This window comes from Gorilla gorilla, chromosome 8 (assembly GCF_029281585.2).
Source record: "Gorilla gorilla gorilla isolate KB3781 chromosome 8, NHGRI_mGorGor1-v2.1_pri, whole genome shotgun sequence".
In the NCBI taxonomy this organism is placed as follows: domain Eukaryota; kingdom Metazoa; phylum Chordata; class Mammalia; order Primates; family Hominidae; genus Gorilla; species Gorilla gorilla.
Window position 1 is genome coordinate 72,320,385 of NC_073232.2, and position 15,883 is coordinate 72,336,267.

General features: G+C 48.2%; 1 protein-coding gene across 5 annotated transcripts in view; it reads right to left on the reverse strand.

Moving 5' to 3' along the window:
- Positions 1 to 6,196: 6,196 nt before the first annotated feature.
- RET (ret proto-oncogene) overlaps positions 6,197 to 15,883 on the reverse strand; it is a 53,343-nt gene continuing 43,656 nt past the window's right edge. For 2 of the 5 annotated variants that reach the window (XM_055352269.2, XM_055352267.2), the window contains exons 16-21: positions 14,524 to 14,594; positions 12,737 to 12,874; positions 11,564 to 11,663; positions 9,826 to 9,973; positions 8,264 to 8,437; positions 6,197 to 7,030 (exon numbers count right to left, since the gene is read on the reverse strand). In XM_055352269.2, coding sequence (XP_055208244.2) covers positions 8,280 to 8,437; positions 9,826 to 9,973; positions 11,564 to 11,663; positions 12,737 to 12,874; positions 14,524 to 14,594 — 615 coding nt within the window. In that variant the 3' untranslated portion in view covers positions 6,197 to 7,030; positions 8,264 to 8,279. Of the gene's footprint in view, positions 9,974 to 11,563; positions 11,664 to 12,736; positions 12,875 to 14,523; positions 14,595 to 15,883 lie in introns of all 5 variants that reach the window. The other 3 variants (XM_004049293.5, XM_055352268.2, XM_055352270.2) reach the window with 2 other exon arrangements.

Here is a 15,883-nt window from a genome sequence, read left to right on the forward strand (position 1 = left end):
TTATTGATTCTCATTTGTCTGGCATCTCTAGTGGAATCAGGCCATTCTTTTTATCCCTTTTCACTGTATTTTTTGTTAGTGTTTAGTGTTATGCTGTCAAAAAGTGCTGCTTGTCATAAGAAGGAAAACCATAGGAAAGGACACAGGCATGGGGCTCATAAGCCTCTTGTTTGAGCCAGCCTCGCAGCTCATGATTTAGCAGTTCTCATCACACCGGCCTCTAACTTGGAGAAACTTTGCTGTGGGTTTCCAGTAAAACTGAATGAGGTTCTCCTTCCATCTCGCTTTCATGTCCTGAGAGACACAAACATTCCATTTCTCGCCAGCCTCACCAGCCAGCATTCATGGTGTTGTCTAAGTTTAAATCTCCTCCTCCAGGAAAAACTCCTGCTTCTTACATATACTCTCTTAACAATTCTAATTCTTACGCCCATCTCTGAAAAGCATTAACTTCACCAAGGTTGATTTGGTGAAGATCTTATTTGGAGAACATCTAACTTGAACAAAATTGCTCATTTGAGAGACGCCTTAGAAACTAAAGAGAATAAGATTTCTTAGGCCCAATGAGCAGCCTTTTTTGATTGGTAGTCAGAGGTCTCCAAATGATATTCTGATTCAAAAAGTGCTTCCCTGAAAGACTCTTTGGCTAAAGCTAATGAGCGATTTGGCAAATTTAAGCAGCAACGACCTAGACTCATTTTCCTAGTAAATCCTTCTGCTTATCATCCATTTGCTTCCCTAATACAGCTCTCCCTCTTCTCCCCCTTATCCTTCTGATCTCTTCCCTTCCACACATCTGTCCACACTTCCCTTCTCTTCCTCTTGTCCAGATCCCTGCCCTTTCACAACAACCCTCCTATGACCCCAGGATGCCAGCTGCCTCTCTGAAGGCCTATTCCTCCATGAGCCCCATATACAGACAACTGTGGAATTTAAACCTTAGACCCAAGCTAAATTAATAACCATAATTAAGGATTTCCCCAAACCCAGGCAAGATCAGCAACTATGCATAAAATAATTAAGAATACTTTGGCCAGGCACTATGGCTCACACCTGTAATCCCATCATTTTAGAAGGTGAATCAGTGAGGACCGCCTGAGCCTACAAGTTAGACCAGCATGAGCAACATAGTGAGATCTCCATCTCTATGGAAAAAAAAAAAACCCAGGCATGGTAGTGTGTGCCTGTAGTCCTAGCTACTCAAGAGGCTAGATGGGAGGATCACTTGCGCCCAGGAGGTTGAGGCTGCAGTGAGCCATGATTGCACCACGGCACTCTAGCCTTGGTGGCAGAGCAAGACCCTATTGCAAAGCGGCGGGGGGAAGCATGTGACCCAGTGTTACCTAACCCATATCAACTTGTACACATTGACCAGAACCTTGCATGCTAAATCCTGAATGGCAAAAGTTGACTAGACTCCCCCAAAAGGGATCCTAGGATCCCACTGTCCACAATAAAATTGAAGAGTTAACAAAGAGGCTCAAAACATAGGGCAAAGTCTTCTAAAAGCCATACCTCAAACATTCCCCCCACCAAAAAGATTAGACCATAATCCCTTGTCATGCAAAAACAAACAAACAAACAAAAGAACCTGCAGGAGGTTTTTTTGGGATAGGCTAGAAAATACATTGTACCATTTGGGAGTCTAGAAAGTGGCCCTTTCATTGCTTGTTGTCAAGGAGCTAAATCTGAAATCGGAGACCTAATCAAAAACAGAAATGAGAATGGGAAATAGCCCCTTAACCTGAACTACAACACCTGGCAGACATTTTAAAAGTGCTTTAGAACAAAAATAAGACAGGACCTAAAATTAACTTGTGGCCCTGCTGATCAAACAGCTGGGTGGTCCCTCCCCAACCAGTCAGCTACTGACAAGGGCACTTATAGATACTGTATACAGAAGGGACACTGGGAAAAAAAGATTGTTCAACTTAGAAAACAAAAATCAACACAAAAAGAAAAATCCCTCACTTGAGATCAATGAGGTGCACTGGGGAAAGGAAAAGCACCAATATCCTGCAATACCTTTAAACACCTGCCATGCATTAACCATACATAGAAATGGTGCGTTGGTTTTCCTAGGGTTGCTGTAACGATTTACCACAAACCGGTTGGTGTAAAACTGCAAAAACCGTAACATCACCCTTGGTTATTCAGCACTCTAACTGGGGAGTTACTGACTCATTGTTTATGCAAACAATCAGAGCAATGTTCTCATCTGTGGGAATCCTGTTGTCATAAACTTATCATTAACCCTGGCAGAAGTCATTAGCAATGCCACTTCTTCCCTAGATGGGGCACCTATCAGTCTCAACTCATTGGCATGAGTAGTGATGGACAGTCTCATTGCTGTAGATTTCTTGTTGGTTGGTGATGGCCTCTGCCACTGCTAATACTGCATCTGGATCAGTGAAACAGAGAAGGTAGAACAGGCCACACATCACCTTGAGGCAAAAGCTATTTGGCTTTCTAAGGTTGATCCTCATGGGCCTATATGGGATTTGCTCTTGGCCTGCATTGGTCAGCTGAGGTTTGCGTTCAAAGCGTCTCACAGGGACAGTTGCTCTTGTTTCTGTCATAGTGGTCCTGATGTTGTTCCACTGCATCCCATTCTTGTCAAATGAGCACTGTGATGCTATAACAACAGAAGGATCAAGATCTCACAATACAGTTGACCAGAGAGACAAAGAGACAACTGAATAATCTCTGAGCAGTGAAGAGCTGGATCTCTAGACTTCCTTGAGTTGGCCAACCTTTTACAAACAAGAAAATGACCAACAAGGGGGACTAAGAGACTGAACATGCAAACAGACAATGGCCAGACCACATACGGCCAGAGAATTTGAATCAGATTCTCTGCAGAACTAGCCAGGAAGCCAAACCACAGCCTCTGTAACAATTATCCCAGAATGGTTAGGACTTGGTCAGGAACTGCAAGCTTCCCTATTTTTTGCCCACTGAACTAAACAGAGAAAGCCACCTGTGTCCCCCAAACCAATCACATAAGAGGCCCTCCTCCTGGTTAGCTGCCTCCAGCTTCCCCAGGCCAACAAGCCCCAATCACAGCATCCCTGAAGGCTTCTCCTCGCCCTCCCCACCTTTTATTTTTTACTATAAGGCTTTCCCACTCCTCTGCCTGCTTTTGAGTGTCTGCCAAAAGTAAGTGATGCTGGCTGACTCTCTTGCTATATAGCAAGTTCAGAACCAGTGGCTCCTGTGGGTTCTCATATGGGTAGCCTTTGCTTATTTCTACAAAGTTAAAGATTAGAGGTAATTGTGTGAATATCTCTTTAAAAATAGTGTCCAACCACACTTCCTTTACTTTTTCCAGTGACTGTCTTGTGAGACACTACAGCTCTTCCATCCTTGGTGTCATTCTTATTTTTAGAAATCATTTGCTATGATCTTACTTTTCTTCCCAGACACTGAAGTCCCCTAAACCCTCAGTGTGCTCCTTTACCATGGGGTTCTGAGCAATCTAAGAGCTTCAGGCCCTGTGGCCAGAGTCTCCAGGAAAATTCTCAAGCTCTTGAAAACTCCCAGAAGAAAGGCACAAAATATGGAGCAAGGCACACGCCCTAGGGAGAGGGGAGGCTCCAAGACATGGGTGCTGCCTGGCTCCCTGCAGTCCTCTGACCAAAGTCTCTTGCCCCTAGAGACCCCTTCTTCCATGGGAGAGTATAGAAAAGGATTGATGTGCAGGTGAGACAATCGAGCAGCCAAGAAACAGGTTGCTCTTCTGTTTACATTGACAAAAATACACAAAAACTTGAATGTTTTAAATGAATTTCATATTTTTATTCAAGAAATCGACAGTCTGCATGGTAAATATTGTCTGTGTATGAAATATCAAACTTGTTTCCTTCTCAGAAAATGAAAAATGATTTTTTTTAGCTTTAGAATTCACTTACCTTGCTTACCAGCACATTTTTAGCTTGAACTGCTCAGTGTCATCTGAGAGGATGCAGGTCTATGATCTCTCCCAGTGTGGTAGTCACAGTGGCTGGGGTAGTTTCAGACCGCAAGCTCCCTCCATGCTGACCTTCACATTTCTGCAGCCCCCACAGTGAGATGTGCCCCCATAAAGGATCACCTGCCCGGGATCCAGCTGAGAGATCTTGCTTGGCCAGGTCCTGTGATTTAACACCTCAGAGACATCTGCAAAAATACCTGGTCACTTGACACAGCACTCAAATTTGTAGTTGCAAAGATAAACTGTGATTTCTCCAGGGTGTTCAGAGTGTTTGCCTCCTTAACTCCTGGGAGCAGCCTGCCCTTGCAGCCCTCAGATGGCCACTACCTGGCCTCAGCAGCAGGACACAGTAGTGGCCCCACGCTGAAAAGTTCTCTACATGCAGGTTCTTATGACCTCAGCTAAGACGATCCTTCCTGAGTCCCAGCTCCCTGAAGAGGTGGGAGACTCTACACAGTTTTGGTCAAGGCTGCTGCCATGGAGAAGGGACAGGGCCACCGCAGGAGCCCTGGCAGAGAGGGTGCTTTCCCTGCAGGCGCACAAGCCTAGGACTTGCACCTGGAGCATCTTCATGTGGAAGACGTGTGGGGCCACGCACACTGCTGCATGCACCCTGAAGACCCACCTTTCTGCTTTTTCAGGGTCACAGAGGTTAGGATTCCCTAGGACTTCCTAGAACCACCCCCCAGTTGTGAGGACCACTAAACACAGGCGAACCTCAGAGATACTGTTCCAGACCACCCTGGTAAAGCAAAGAAGATTGAAGATCCAAAATAAGTGAGCCACACAAGTCTCTTGGTTTACCAGTGCATATAAAAGTTACACTTACACTGTACTGGAGTCTGTTAAGTGTGTGACAGAACTATGTCTAAAAAACAATGTACATACCTTGGTTTAAAGATTCTTTATTGCTTAACAGTACTGATAGAGAGACATGAAGTGAGTGTGGGCTGTTGGAAGAATGGCCCTGATAGACTTTCTCGACGACTCAGCGTTGCCACAAAACTTCAATTTGTGAAAAACGCAATAAAGCAAAGAGCAATAAAACAAGGTGTGCCAGACACTATGCGTGAACGCACCCGAGGCAGAGAGAGGCACCGCTAACTGCTCCGCCTGCCTGCGGGAGAGGCTTTCTTTATATGTTAGAAATTATGCTTTCCCTTCAAAATTTCTTTTGTGTATGAAGTATTTGTTCAAGCCCTATTCTCAGGCACATTCAACTAGATTTCTGCCCACATAAGCTGGCCTCGTGGTGGGAAGAAATCCTTCGTGAAGGTTGGCAGAAAATGTGTTTTTAGCGGAAAATAAAACAGCAAACATATACACACAAATAGTCCTAATGTAGAGTCTACATTAGGGGTGGCTTTTAGTATTAACTTTTCTTGGCGTAGATTTCTACTTTCAGAGGTAAAGGCTACAGCAAACAGCTGGCTCTGGAGATTACGTTCACTTCCAGCCCCTGTGGTCCAGGCTGAAGGAGGAAGCTGTGAGCAGACACAGACACCCACGGCTGGGAGGCAGGGCCTCACGGGCCTGGGGCGGGCACTGGGCGAGGCGTGCAAAGGCCTGCGTGTACACCACCTGGCGAGGCATGCAAAGGCCCACGTATACACACGTGTATGTGTGTGACACAGGCCCTTGGCATCTGACACAATGCAATCGCAGATGAGACTGATGTTGACAACAACTCCCGTTTGCCCACTGACCCATCAGCTCCACGCCTGGCATGAGAAGCTCAGAGAATTCCTCGGGGAAGACATAAACAGAAGTAGTGAGTATGTCAGGCTTCATGGTGGTTCAGGACAGCATTTTCCCTCACACTTCTAATGGCCTTCCTCAGGACTCGGCATTTTGTATGCTGTCTCCCACAGCTCTAAGGCCAACTTCAAAAGATCAGCAACAAGCAAATTGCTAGAGAACTGTGAAGACCTAAACTTGACACTGGCTGCTGCTTTGTTCTAGGGATGGACACCTTTAAGGAAGGGATTCCTTGAACAGTGGAGTTAGCTGAGTTTTTCAGTTTCTATCAATGTGCCTATTCACACGCAAATGTACCAGATAAGCCAGCGATATCTCCGGAGTCCCTAGTCCTCGACCACTATTGATGCCTCAGTGGTTATCATGATAGAATTCTTTGTGATGTTTTAAATATTGTATGGAAACTACAAAATCAGAAATCTGTTGTTTCCAACTAGAATGTTAAAAAGAAAAAAAGTTTACACATTTTATGATACATGATTTTATTTACACAACTGATTTTCTTAGTCACCTTGATTACAAAAAAAGGAACACGGTCTGGTTTAATGACCTTTCATAAATAGATTTTACAAATTTTAATAACTGACAGATTACTACTTAATACTCAGTAATACTTAATACTTAGTAACTTCTGCATTTACGTGTATGAAAATTCCAGTAGAGCTAATAAGGATGGGGACTTTTATAACTCAGGAATAGACAATTAGGTTATTGGTCAAGGATAAATTGGTCAAGGATAAATTCCCCATCACTGGGTCAGCTGTTTAGACCTGGAGTTCTTACTCTCCTGAGAACAAACCTGTTGTAGCAATTCACACTTACTGTGTAGGCATTTTTAATAATTTGAGAAAGTTTATTCTTATTTCTGCATTTAGTAAGACTATCATTAAGCATATCTGAAAACCAAAAGTTTACCATGTCTATAGATATTTGTAAAAGAACTTATCACAGTGTATCTGAAAAACAGCCCAAATTAGAGCCAGGTTACGTGTCCAATAAGCATTTTTCAAACTCTCCCTCTGGGTGTGTGCGCACACACCATAAGGCTCTATTACACACGCATCCAAGCCTTGGCCTCACAAAATGCCACAATTTTGCTGTTTTTGTGAAATGCCTATATAAAATACAGTATTTGAATGAGACTATTTTAAGTCCTATCAGTGCTTTAAGTCTGAAGAGCAGGCAGTGTTTTGGTAATCCGACTCTTTTCTGCGAAGTTACAGTGCTGACAACACAGCCAGAAGAGCTGCTGAGACTTCCCAAAAGCTGCCCCCACAAGACTGGAGGAGCGTTGTGCATCTGTGACCACAAACAAGCAATGAAGAATGACAAGAAGCTTATGAGTCATGGTCAGAATCTAAGAAACAGAAACATCTTGTAGCAGCATTAAATTACAAACACAGGAAGAGCTGATCCATGGGCCTTTCACACAGGCTCTATAAGAGCCAAACACCATCTTTTTCACATCAGAATTGTAATCAGAGGTGTAGCAGTCCTTGGTCATTGTCATTGCTACTTCTAACACAGCTAGCTAGCCTGTCCCTTTATGAGTAAGTTGATAAGATTCAAATTAAAGTGAGTACAAGCCCTACCTGCTCCTAACAGGTAGTATGAGCCACTGCTTTCGCCTCTACTTGGCTGTGGGGTGTGCTGCAGGCTGGTGGCAGGTGGGATTCACAGCAGCAAAGCCTCTGCTGTCAGCAATTCTGGGACTCCAACAGCCCCCTTTCTTCATACTGTTCTCATCAGGGGTAGTGGCTGCTCAGTACCAAACACGTGAGGATGATGTGGTGGGCCCGGGGGACAAATGTGTCCTGTGAGCCCTCTTCCCTGATACCACCATCCACATAGTAAAGATGGCATGGAATCTCTCCATTGTGCTAAATCTAGGAATCATCTGAATCATGATGAAAACCAAATGTCTTCCTAAGGAAAGGTTGCATGATTAAAAAAAAAATCATTCTCAAGATCTCGAATGCTGAGCCCAGGCCCATCCTCGGGTCCCCTCTTTCCCTCCAGCCCTGGAGGGGCATTGACACTACCCCCAGGCCCCCCCGCCAGGCTCTCATTCTGAATAAGGACAGGTCATCAGGGCCAGCATTTTTCCTACTGCCTTTTTTGTGTGTGTGCTTAATGTTTAAATTTTTTTGCCTTGTTTGGCGGCAACTAGAAAAATCCAACAGTTCAGGTCCAATTTCATCCACCAGGTAGTAAGTGTTGGACCCACACATGTGAACACAGAATGTTGGCGGTCACTGATGGACACAGACCAACACTGGGTGCTGCTGGGCACTGAAGAGAAAGGAATGCTTAACCACTAAGACTCAGAGCTCTTACCCGGTGTGGCATGTCTGCTAGGAGGGAAAATCACCGGCTATCAGAAGTAAAACCACCTTGGAAGTTAAAACAAACTACCAAAAACGAGTCTGCCACTTGGGAACTGAACACGGCTCGGCCAATGTGACGTTCACAAAGAAAGGGCCGGTAGACTTTCCATTCTCAGCATGTTTCTTCCCCTTGTGAGTCCATTACCTTTCACAAAGAAATGTTAACTATCAAACGTGTCCATTAATTTTGCCGCTGAGGGTGAAAGCATCCAGTTAGCATATACACTATCATTTGCATATCTTGGAAACCCAGTGTTAGTGCCATCAGCTCTCGTGAGTGGTACAGGACTCTCTCCAGGCCAGTTCGGGTCTGACATGCCTAAAAATGAAAACAGATCATTTGTTCTGCACTGAAGAACCAAAACTTCAAGTGCAGACAGTAAGGCCTTGGCAAAACTCCCTTTGATGTTCAAACCAAACTCGTGGTTTCTGTGCCAATTATATTAATGGTTTTGTGCTCCAGGTTTCCAAAAACACTGTTATAGTTAGGGGAAATATCATGTGCTCTCTTGGTAAATGTAACTTAACAGACACTACCAATTTTGACTTTTATGAACTTGAGACTCTCAAATCTGATGTATATTTGTCAAACTGCTTAACTCTTTTTCTAAGGCAGTGTAGGGCAACAGCACACTGCTGCACTCAATGGCTTACTGCAGCGGAAACGTTCTATAAAACATTCTCTAATGTAAAGGAGGCACTCGTCTGTTGTCTGAGCCTACAACGGAGAAGAGGACCTTCCAAATCGAGGGCGCACGCGGGCCAGCCTCATAGCATCGTCAGCACAAATGGAGTGTGGCACTAGACACAAAGCCAGTGAGGAGTCAGTGAGTCAGGAGGCATGCAAAAGGAACCGTCTCAGCTTGAAAAAATGCTTGAAACTCCAAGATTTCAAACAATCAATGATGAAGTTAGGAAACAGAAAAAATTTCAAGTATTTAATCGAAGACAAAAGAAGGAGTTTTGGCAAGAACCATATTTACTGTCCATTGCAAGACCACAGCACCACAGACCATGTTCTTTCAAAAAGCAACTGCTCCAGCTTTAGCACTGACTTCATAAGTGACAACCGTCCTGAAGGTGGGTAAGGCAAAGGATGTGAAAACAGCAGTGGGGGTGCGTCCTCCCAGGGCCAGCCAGCTCCTGCAACCTCGCCACCCCTGATGGAGGACACGCGGCTGGGACTGGGGCTGAGGCTTGGCCAGTGGCTGCTCGCCAGTGCCAGGTGGCCTCTGAGAGGCACCTGCCCGCCCAGGAGGGGTCTGGGGGAACCTGGCTGTGCTCCCAGTGCAGGCTGAGTGGTGCTGGTGGCTCCTTTCTCAACTGAATACCTCCCCAGATTTGTATATTTATCCACTTAGTTAAAGTAGAAGTACTATGACTTGATTCCCACCCCAGAAGCGCCTTATTCAACCTGTTCTTGGTCTCCCCTGAGAGTTCCGCCCTGATCTGTTTTTTCCTCTACCATCCTAAGTTGCTGGGCAGTGTGGTAATTACACTTATTTTCACATCCTTTTAGAAAAACATAGTTGCAAAAATGCCTAAATGTAAACTGGATGCAAAGTCAGACATTTACAAATAAAAAGGTTCAGAGCAGACTTTGGTTTTGTTCAGACCAGAAACATTTTTAAAAAGCATCACAGAGAGGAAGGATAGTGCAGAGGGGACAGCGGTGCTAGAATCTAGTAAATGCATGGGAAATTCTACCATAGAGTTTGTTTTCAATCCATGTGGAAGGGAGGGCTCGAGGGAGGGGGGCATTATTACAGTCCACCAGCGGTGTCTCCTCCTCTGAGAGGCCGTCGTCATAAAGCAGGGAGTCAGACGGAGTGGACGCCGCAAGGTCCAAGTAGTCCTGGAAGACAGAGATGGCCGGTCACTCCAAGCCATGTGCCACAACTAGATACAACTCAGGCCCCCCGCCACCCTCAGGGCAGAGGCTCTGGCTGTGTCTCCACCTCGCACCAATCTCCTGACCTCTCCAAGAGACCAGGGCCAGGCTGCATAGAGCTCCCAGGACTCCTGGCTGGCCTGGTCCTGCTCTGAGGTCCCCATCACTCCCCTGGGTATTGTCTATTCTGTCTCTTCCCCTGGAAAGTCACCTCCCTGGGGAAAGAAATGTGCTCCCTCAGCGTCTTATCTCCAGGGCCTGGAGGGCAGCCCTGGGGGATGCCTCATCTAGCTGCCCCTGGCCCAACCCGGAGACGGGCGGCACGGAACCAGCCTGCTGACAAACCCTTGGGCTCTGGGGGAGCCCACTGCAGCCACATGCCAGGACGCAGCCCCAGCCTGCAGGATGTTTTCCAGCTTTCCCCAAGGACCCCTGCCATCTAGAACATCACGTCAGGGCTGAGTTCTGAAATCTGACAGCGCTGTCAGGGTGCACAGGACCCTGCTACAGGCACAGGCTCCCCAGCACGAGGGGCCACTGGCATCTGCTCCTTTCAATGCCCAGCTTGAATGTGCACAGAGGGGCCCAGCGTTTTCCTGGCTGTTTCTCAGCACTGTTCTAGGAAGGCCAGCACCAGTGATCACTTCTGTTTTGAACAACCCTGCATTCTCAGGACTTGAAGTTTTCATCCAAGCGAGACAAGTGATGTGAAGTTTTCCTACGGGGTCCTAGGTCCTGCATCCCGCTATCCAAGTCGGAAGAAGTGACAACTCAGTAAATGTGCCAATGTTAAGACAAGGCCTGTGTGTAAACCCCGTGAGGGCAGGGCTGTGCTGGTCTTGTTTATTTGCATTCCCAGCCTCTGAGACATAGTATGGGTCCTAGCAGCTGCCTGATGAATATTGGTTGAAAATGTGTAGACCTCACAAACTGTACTTCCAGGCACACAGGCTGACTCTGGCCACCCTCCGATATGCTTTGTTTGGCCTACGTTCAGCTCTGGGAAATTTAAATGAATTGTTAACAATAAAAACTGGGAGACAACATAAACCTCATAAAATTCAGAAGACCCGGCCCATTCCTGGCTCCTTTTTCTGCAGGCCACAGGTACTCCAGCAAGGAACCCTTTGGAGGGGGCTGGCTGTTTGCCACAGTCTCCACTGCTCCTTACTCACTGCCCTCCCCCAGCCGGACCCCCCTCTGGGCATCTGAATTTTGGGCACTTGCTTTAACTCAACTTTCTCATTTTCCATTATGGAAAACTATTTCTTTCTGGCTTTGGAATATTTTCCTCCCATGCCTGTCTGTAGAGAGCTTTTCCTAAATGTCAAGAATCTTGGTTTCTTCATGACTTGAAAAGAAGCCCAAGCGGCCTGGCCTGAGAAGGGTTCAATCTGCTGTCTGCATGCAGGGGAGAGCATGACTGTCTCTCTCTGCACAATCCCACTGTGGCCCCACACTGGGAACTCTGAGGGCTAAAACTACTGCCCTGGGGTGAGGCTGGAGTCTCCCCAAGCCACTTTCAGCTTGTGGGAATTGGCCCCAGGCACTCACTCTGCTCTTAACCATCATCTTCTCCAGGTCTTTGCTGATGTCCGCAAACACCGGCCTTTTGTCCGGCTCCTGCTTCCAGCATTGCAGCATCAGGCGGTACCTGGTGGGAAGAGCAGACAGGCCAATATGATCCAAGCAGGGCCAGGTCTCAGAAGGACAGCCCACCACAGCCATCACACCCTGCCCTGCACCCTGGGCCCAGTGTGCTCTGTCTCCAACTCCAAAGCTATTTCTGCATCGCTGACATCTCTGAGCCTCGTGGGACTGGGGCATGGCCTGTTGCAGGATCCCAGCCCATGGGCCACTGTGCTCAGGTCTCTCAGAGCTGTGGTCCAGAATCCTACAAGCTTCCCTTCCCTCCAAGGGAGATTCATTTTTACTTCCCTTGCAAAGACACTGGCAAACAGCTCACTGGATACTATGCCTGCTCTGGCAGCTAAGTGAGAAGTGCCAGTCCTTAAAACTCTCAAGAAGGATGAATTGATTGAGGGCTTTTAGGTGTGGAGACAGACAAACAAGAACCTTTGGCAATCACACGTCTGTCCTGCACCGTCCTTGCTTGCCTGGTGCCCAGGCAGACCACAGCGCTCCAGCTGGCCACCAGCTGGGGGCCCAGGGAGGCGGTACCTGGCTTCTTGGCCCAGCATGCCCCCTCCACGCCCCAGCAGTGTGCACACTCTGTGGAATGCATGTACCATGCATCTCTGCCTCTGGGCAGTCCTTTCTCATCTGTTCTCAGCCTGGTTTCTAAGACCATCTCCCCTGAGAGTGTAAAGGCTTCAACCTCTCAGGTTGCAGCCCAGGCTGCTCCTGCCTGGCTCTGCACCTGCACTCAGGCACCGCTTAACACGTGCCCCCTGGGCCATCTGGAATTACCTTCTCCTCCCCAAGTGTCCTGCTGGGACAGCTCTCAGCCCTTGAGCTTGCATTGCACCAGTCTCTGCTCTCACTTATTTTTATAAGACCCCCTAGGAAGCCCACCAGCCCTCAGCGGGGTAGGACCCCCAGCATCTACTGCCACACCCAAGGATGGCTCTCTAACCTCTGCCCTGCCCACTCCCCACCCCCCACTTCTCCTGGTTTCTCCTGGGGCTGCTCTGGATGGGGAGGGAATGCACACAGATGTCCCCTCCCTTCCCAAGTGAGGCTGGGCCAAAGCCAGTCCCCGCTCACATCTCCTCGCTGCAGTTGTCTGGCCTCTCCATCCGGTGGCCGGTCTTCAGAAGGTTGAAGAGCCGCTCAGGAGGAATCCCAGGATAGGGGTTTCCCCCTAGGGTCACGATCTCCCACAGCAGGACACCAAAAGACCATCTGCAGAGAGTGAAAGGACAAGGGGGTGGCTGCACCTGGCCCTCACAGAGCCCTCCGGGGGGCCCAGATATCCACCCCCACCACCAAGCACCTGCTGACCCTGTCGGCTTCAAGCACAGATGCTCATGGATGTCAGCCTGGGTCTGGCTGCTCAGATGGATGTAGCATGAAGGTGGGGAAGGGCTGCCTGCCTGCCTGGCCCCTACTCCATGAAGCTGAAGTCCTTGCCCAGGCCACTCCCATCAGAGCAGCCACACGCACAAGGGACACATGAGGCTTAAGATGAATTCATGATTAATGAATGATACATTAATTAATATCATGAATTAATCTTAATAATTCTTAAGATTCTCACACTTAAAGCGGTGAGAATGCAGACCACCAGACTCAGAGTGCCTTGTATAGTTCTTTTGCCATTTCTATGTGCTTGGAAAATTTCATAAAATCTTAGAAGGAAAAAAGCTATAGAAAAACATTTTAACTGTGAAGGAAAACTTGCTTTGCAATGGGAACAAAATCATATCACAAAACAGCATCACATGAGCCCATTTAGGGCAATAAAAAGTATACATGTGCACACCACAGAGCACACCAGAGGGCAGCCAGAGGTCACTGGGCGGTGTGGTCCAGTGACATTCAGTCTCTTCTTTATGCTTTTCTCTGCCTTTTCCAACTAGCCTACAGTCAGCTTATATAATCGGAAAGCTGTTGTCCAATTGCTTATTCACAGCCCACAGTATTTAAGATGCACATGTTGGCCAGGCGTGGTGGCTCACGCCTGTAATCCCAGCACTTTGGGAGGCTGAGGTGGGCGGATCATTTGAGGTCAGGATTCAAGACCAGTGTCACCAACATGGTGAAACCCTGTCCCTACCAAAAAATACAAAAAAATGAGCCAGGCGAAGTGGCGCGTGACTGTAATCCCAGCTACTCAGGAGGCTGAGGCACAGGAATCGCTTGAACCCAGGAGGTGGAGGTTGCAGTGAGCCAGGATTGCGCCACTGCACTCCAACCTGGGTGACAGAGTGAGACCCTATCCCCTCCCCCTCAAAAAAAAGAGATGCACATCACACCTCTGCTGACTGTAGAACACTTTAGAGGCAAGAATCCTGGGTTTTAAAAGTGATCAGCTCTTGTCATTGGACCTGGAAGAATGAGATTTTGGCTTCCACCTTTGAGCAGTTTGGGGCACACCAATCTATAAACTCACACAAGGCCATCTTCAGGTGGAGTCCCCAAGCTCCACTTGTGGGTGGGGGCAAGTCACTGGGTGCTCCGCCTGAGCCCAAAACCCTACTCAGGACCACAGGAGGGTAACTGCTGGGCTGGGCCTGAGTCACCAAGGGACCCAGAGGGAGGCATGGGACTAGCAAGGACGGGGGAGGCTGGGTTACTGGCCACCTGCTCGGCTCTCATGCTCTACCGGAGCTTTCAGAACTGCAGCCCAGCCTGGCCCAGCCATTTGCCTCACGAACACATCATGAAGGCACCTCAGTGAGGGGGTCATTGCAGAGGGCTAGCACTGCAGACAGGTGCTCAGGGCCAGTGCAATTCCCTGGCCAAGCTGCATAGACGGGCGTCGTGGCCCCACTACACGTATAAGGGTGTTTCTGTAACCTCCACCCCAAGAGAGCAACACCCACACTTACACATCACTTTGCGTGGTGTAGATATGATCAAAAAGGGACTCAATTGCCATCCATTTAACTGGAATCCGACCCTAAAGAGGGGATGGAATAAAGACATTGAAGTTACTCTAACTCTCTAGGAAGGAGGGGTGAAGGAGAAGGCCAGGCCCTATCCCTGAGCTTTCAGTAACCAGAGGAGTGCTGTAGACACTCCTGGGCACAGAGCTGGCCACACACATCTTTGAAGGGGCTGGAGCTCCAGCCTGAACCTCCTGTGGATTGCTGAGATGCTGGCAGGAGTCAGCCGCCCACCCACAGCCGCACAGGGCCAGCTTGTCACATGCCACAGGCCTGCTGGTGGTGCAGAGCAGTGCTTCCCTATGCATGGGCCTGGAACTCCCCCTGCAAGATCTCCCCTGGGGTTCTGAGGGCCAATGTGTTTGGGAAACCAACATCTAGCATTTCCATGTTGGGCACTTTGCCAGCAGCTACCACACTGAAGGAGCCTTGAGGGAAGGGATTTGTCTGTGTGCCTTGGGGGAGGCTGTTTTTTCTCTCTTATTGTATTGCAGGGTGCTTTTAGCATCTCTGAATGAGTGCCCCCAGCCCCCTACATCCCTCATCAGTGCTGGGGTCTGACCTAACAAATCCTTTCCAGGGTGACTTGAGAAACAGCTTCTCCACAGACAAGCCTGAAGGTGCAAGTCCATTTTTAAAATGTGTGCCTTGGGTTGTAACACAACCTTACTGTCACTTCTTTTACTTAAACACATGAGGGATTTATGTCCTTAGTGCAGTGTGGCTGTCTTGGCAGCAGTGTGTGACAGTGTAGCCTGCACGTCTTGTATAAGAATGCCTTCAGCTTCTCTCCCTGGAGGACCAGTGCATCAACAGGAAGGCTCTGTCCACACCCTCCACAGGGCAGGGGCCAGCCCCTACCACTTCCCCCCACAGCAGTTCTGAGATCTGCTGTCACAAGGGAAACCCCAGAAGAAACGGAACAGCTCATAACCCCTGGCAACACAAATGGCTTCTCCAGACCCCTCAGAGCAAAGCTGAATCATAGGAAGTCGCCTTTTGTGGTTTTTTTTTTTTTCTTCTTCTTCTTCTTTTTTGAGCAGGGTCTGCTCTGAACGTCTGGGCGGCATGGCCTTTGAGCAGCCCCCTGAACTTGCCCTGCCTGGGCTGCCACTGGGAGGCTGCAGGAGAGGGGCTGACATGGGCAGAAAAACTAAGAGGGCCAAGGCAGTTGTCCCGGGACTAGGACCATGGTAGGGAACCAGGTGTCCCCAACGGTGCCCACTGCCTGTTTCATAGACTTGGACAAAGCTGGGCTGCGTTTCTGGATCCTGTCCAGGGGGTTCCTGTGCCTCTAAACTCA